At 36.3% G+C, this 2,794-nt stretch overlaps 1 protein-coding gene across 1 annotated transcript in view; it reads left to right on the top strand.

Moving 5' to 3' along the window:
- LOC106297533 (zinc finger BED domain-containing protein DAYSLEEPER-like) overlaps positions 1-1,264 on the top strand; it is a 1,929-nt gene extending 665 nt beyond the window's left edge. Inside the window, exons 2-4 of the mRNA XM_013733754.1 lie at positions 26-678; positions 777-998; positions 1,166-1,264. Of these exons, the coding sequence (XP_013589208.1) occupies positions 26-678; positions 777-998; positions 1,166-1,264 (974 nt within the window). The remainder of the gene's footprint in view (positions 1-25; positions 679-776; positions 999-1,165) is intronic.
- Positions 1,265-2,794: the final 1,530 nt, after the last annotated feature.

Raw genomic sequence — 2,794 nt, 5'->3', positions numbered from 1 at the left:
AGAGATAGTGTTAAGTATGTATTAGGATCGGAAACACGTGTACAATTATTCCAAAAATGTGTGGATGCTGCGGGTGTAGTAGAAAGTGGGTGGCTAATACTGGACGTGTCGACGAGATGGAACTCAACTTACTATATGCTTGAAAGATCCCTCAAGTACCGTAACGCATTTGTTAAGTTGGAGACATTTGATAAGAAGAGTTATAAATCAGCGCCCACAGCCGAGGAATGGACTAGAGCAGACAACATTTGCGATTTTTTGGGTCCTTTTGCTGTGATCACAAGCTTGATGTCTGGTTCGAATTACCCGACTGCAAACCTGTATTTCTATCAGGTTTGGTTGATCCATGATTGGCTTCGGAGAAATGAGGAAAGCGACGATGAGATTGTCAGACACCTGGTGCCACCGATGAAGGAGAAGTTTGACAAATATTGGGATGAAGCTAGTGGTATTTTTGCAATGGCAGCAGTCTTTGATCCACGGTTTAAGCTTTCAATTGTCGAATGTTGTTTAGGGAAGCTTGACATGAGTACACGTGATGAAAAGGTGAAGAACTTGCGTGAGAATCTGAGTATTCTGTTTGAGACATACGACAAAAAATCAAAGAATAACTCACCTTCTACTGAGCCACGTGAGACTGTTTCGCAAAAAGCCTGTGCAGCAGGATCAATTGGGACTGTTTGGGAACTACAATGTGAGTGTTTTTCACTGAAATTCCTTCTGTTTGTTTTTTTTTCTTCTCTGAATTTTTTTTCCAACTTTGATGGGATTTCTAGGCATTTCGCAAAGTCAGTGGCATTGTGAGTGGAAAGACACCTCTACAAGCTTATCTTGAAGAACCACCATTGGACATTACTAATTTCCAGAGCTTGGACATCTTTGATTGGTGGAAAGATAATGAGCATCGGTATGGTGACTTGGCTGCAATGGCATGTGATCTGCTAAGTATTCCAATCACAACAGTGGCTTCTGAGTCCTCCTTCAGTATTGGATCGCGAGTTCTAAATAAATATAGGAGCCGTCTACTCCCAAAAAATGTGCAAGCTCTGATATGCACTAGGAATTGGATCAAGGGATATGAATCTTATGCACATGGTAAATAACTGACATTATATATTTTTTGTAAAATCTCATTATCCTTTATCCTAAGTGAATGAAGTTTCAGATATTTACAGATGAAGAAATCAATGGTGATGGTGATGGTGAAGAAGAGAAATTACCAACATTTGAGTCCATTGTTGATGGAGAAGATGAAGATGAATAGATTAGCAAGTTTGAAATGTTATCTTGATTTGGTGTTTTGTTTTGATTACAATTTCGGATTTTTGTTTAAGTTGCATGGTTTTGTTTTGAAACTATGATTTAGACCATTTGGTTTTTTCTAAAATTTACTTTGGTTGAAACTTAGCAGTTGGTTATGTGCATTGTCTGAAGTGTATCTGTCTAACTGTCTTCAAGAGTAAGCAGTTTTGAATCGGTCAGTAACCAGTTGTAAGACTTCATGTCGTATGTCGGGACAGTAACCATTTTTGTTGTGATCAGTTCTCATCTAAAACAAGCACTTGTAATAGAAAAAATAGAAAGACTTCATGAACTTCAAAAAAAAAACTAAACTTCAAGAACAAGATCAATATATGTAAAATTTTGTTAAGCTCCAATAGTAGATGTGTCATATGTTCATGTATCTTCATTATGTGCACTTAGGTAGGTAGTGGAGCAGCCTGCAGCGCCGAGAAGCGTCCTGCTGCACTCCTTTCGCATCCTGCCCGCGGGACGGCTTGTAAGGCACTGTGCAATTGGGCGGTACGGGATTGGGCCGATCTTTTGGAGACCGTAGCCCGCAAGGGACGGGACCGCCAGGACCCGCGAGATGACAAGCCCGCAGCGGTTCGGGACGGGACGGGACGGACCAACCTGTTTGACATCCCTACTAATATTCACTTTTCACTACAAAAAAAAAGTCTACATTGATAGCAGATTGCTATAGCACGTTTTACTGAACTGCTATCGTAGATGATTTAGAAATTTCCGGATTTATATAATAGCGTTAAATAAACGCTATGATAGAAAATAAAATAAATAGCACTTAATTAATGCTATTTTGAAAATTAAGTGAGGGGAAGACAAAATTATTGATTCCACCATACTTCGCGGGAAAGTAGACTTAAGCGCCAAAAACATTATTTAAGCGGCTTCAGTAATATGCTATCAAAAACATATAATAGCATTTTTCTAACGCTAAAAAAGCTATTTGAACCCCAAAACTTTAAACATGGTTTTAAACCCTAAACTCTAAAGAAAACCCTTAAAACTTTAATCTTTTTCATATTATAACTTCAAATCTTAAAATTAAACTCAAAATTAATCTTTTTTATCTTAAACTATAATTTGTTAAACACAAATCTTTATCAAAATCTATATCCTATAAATTTCAAATCAAACTATTAAAATTTAACTATAAATCTTATATCTAGTCTTCAAATCTGTTATTTCCCAACTTTAATACAAAATACTAAACTTTAATCCTAAACCTAATATTCCAACATCCAAACCTTAAATCACAAAACTAAATTTTACACTTATTCATAATTATTTTTATAAACCATAGAATCGATATTTAAAACTTTCCAAGTCTATCTTATAGGCAATGGCTACAAACCTTATAGCATACTCCAAACCCTAAACTCCAAAACTTAACCTCAAACCACATACAACATTTCAAACCCCATACACTACAAACCTTAAACCATAAATTTTAAATAGAATATATTTCCTCTACAAACCTTATATCATA

This window comes from Brassica oleracea, chromosome C6, assembly GCF_000695525.1.
Source record: "Brassica oleracea var. oleracea cultivar TO1000 chromosome C6, BOL, whole genome shotgun sequence".
In the NCBI taxonomy this organism is placed as follows: domain Eukaryota; kingdom Viridiplantae; phylum Streptophyta; class Magnoliopsida; order Brassicales; family Brassicaceae; genus Brassica; species Brassica oleracea.
This window is presented reverse-complemented; position numbering and strand designations above follow the sequence as displayed.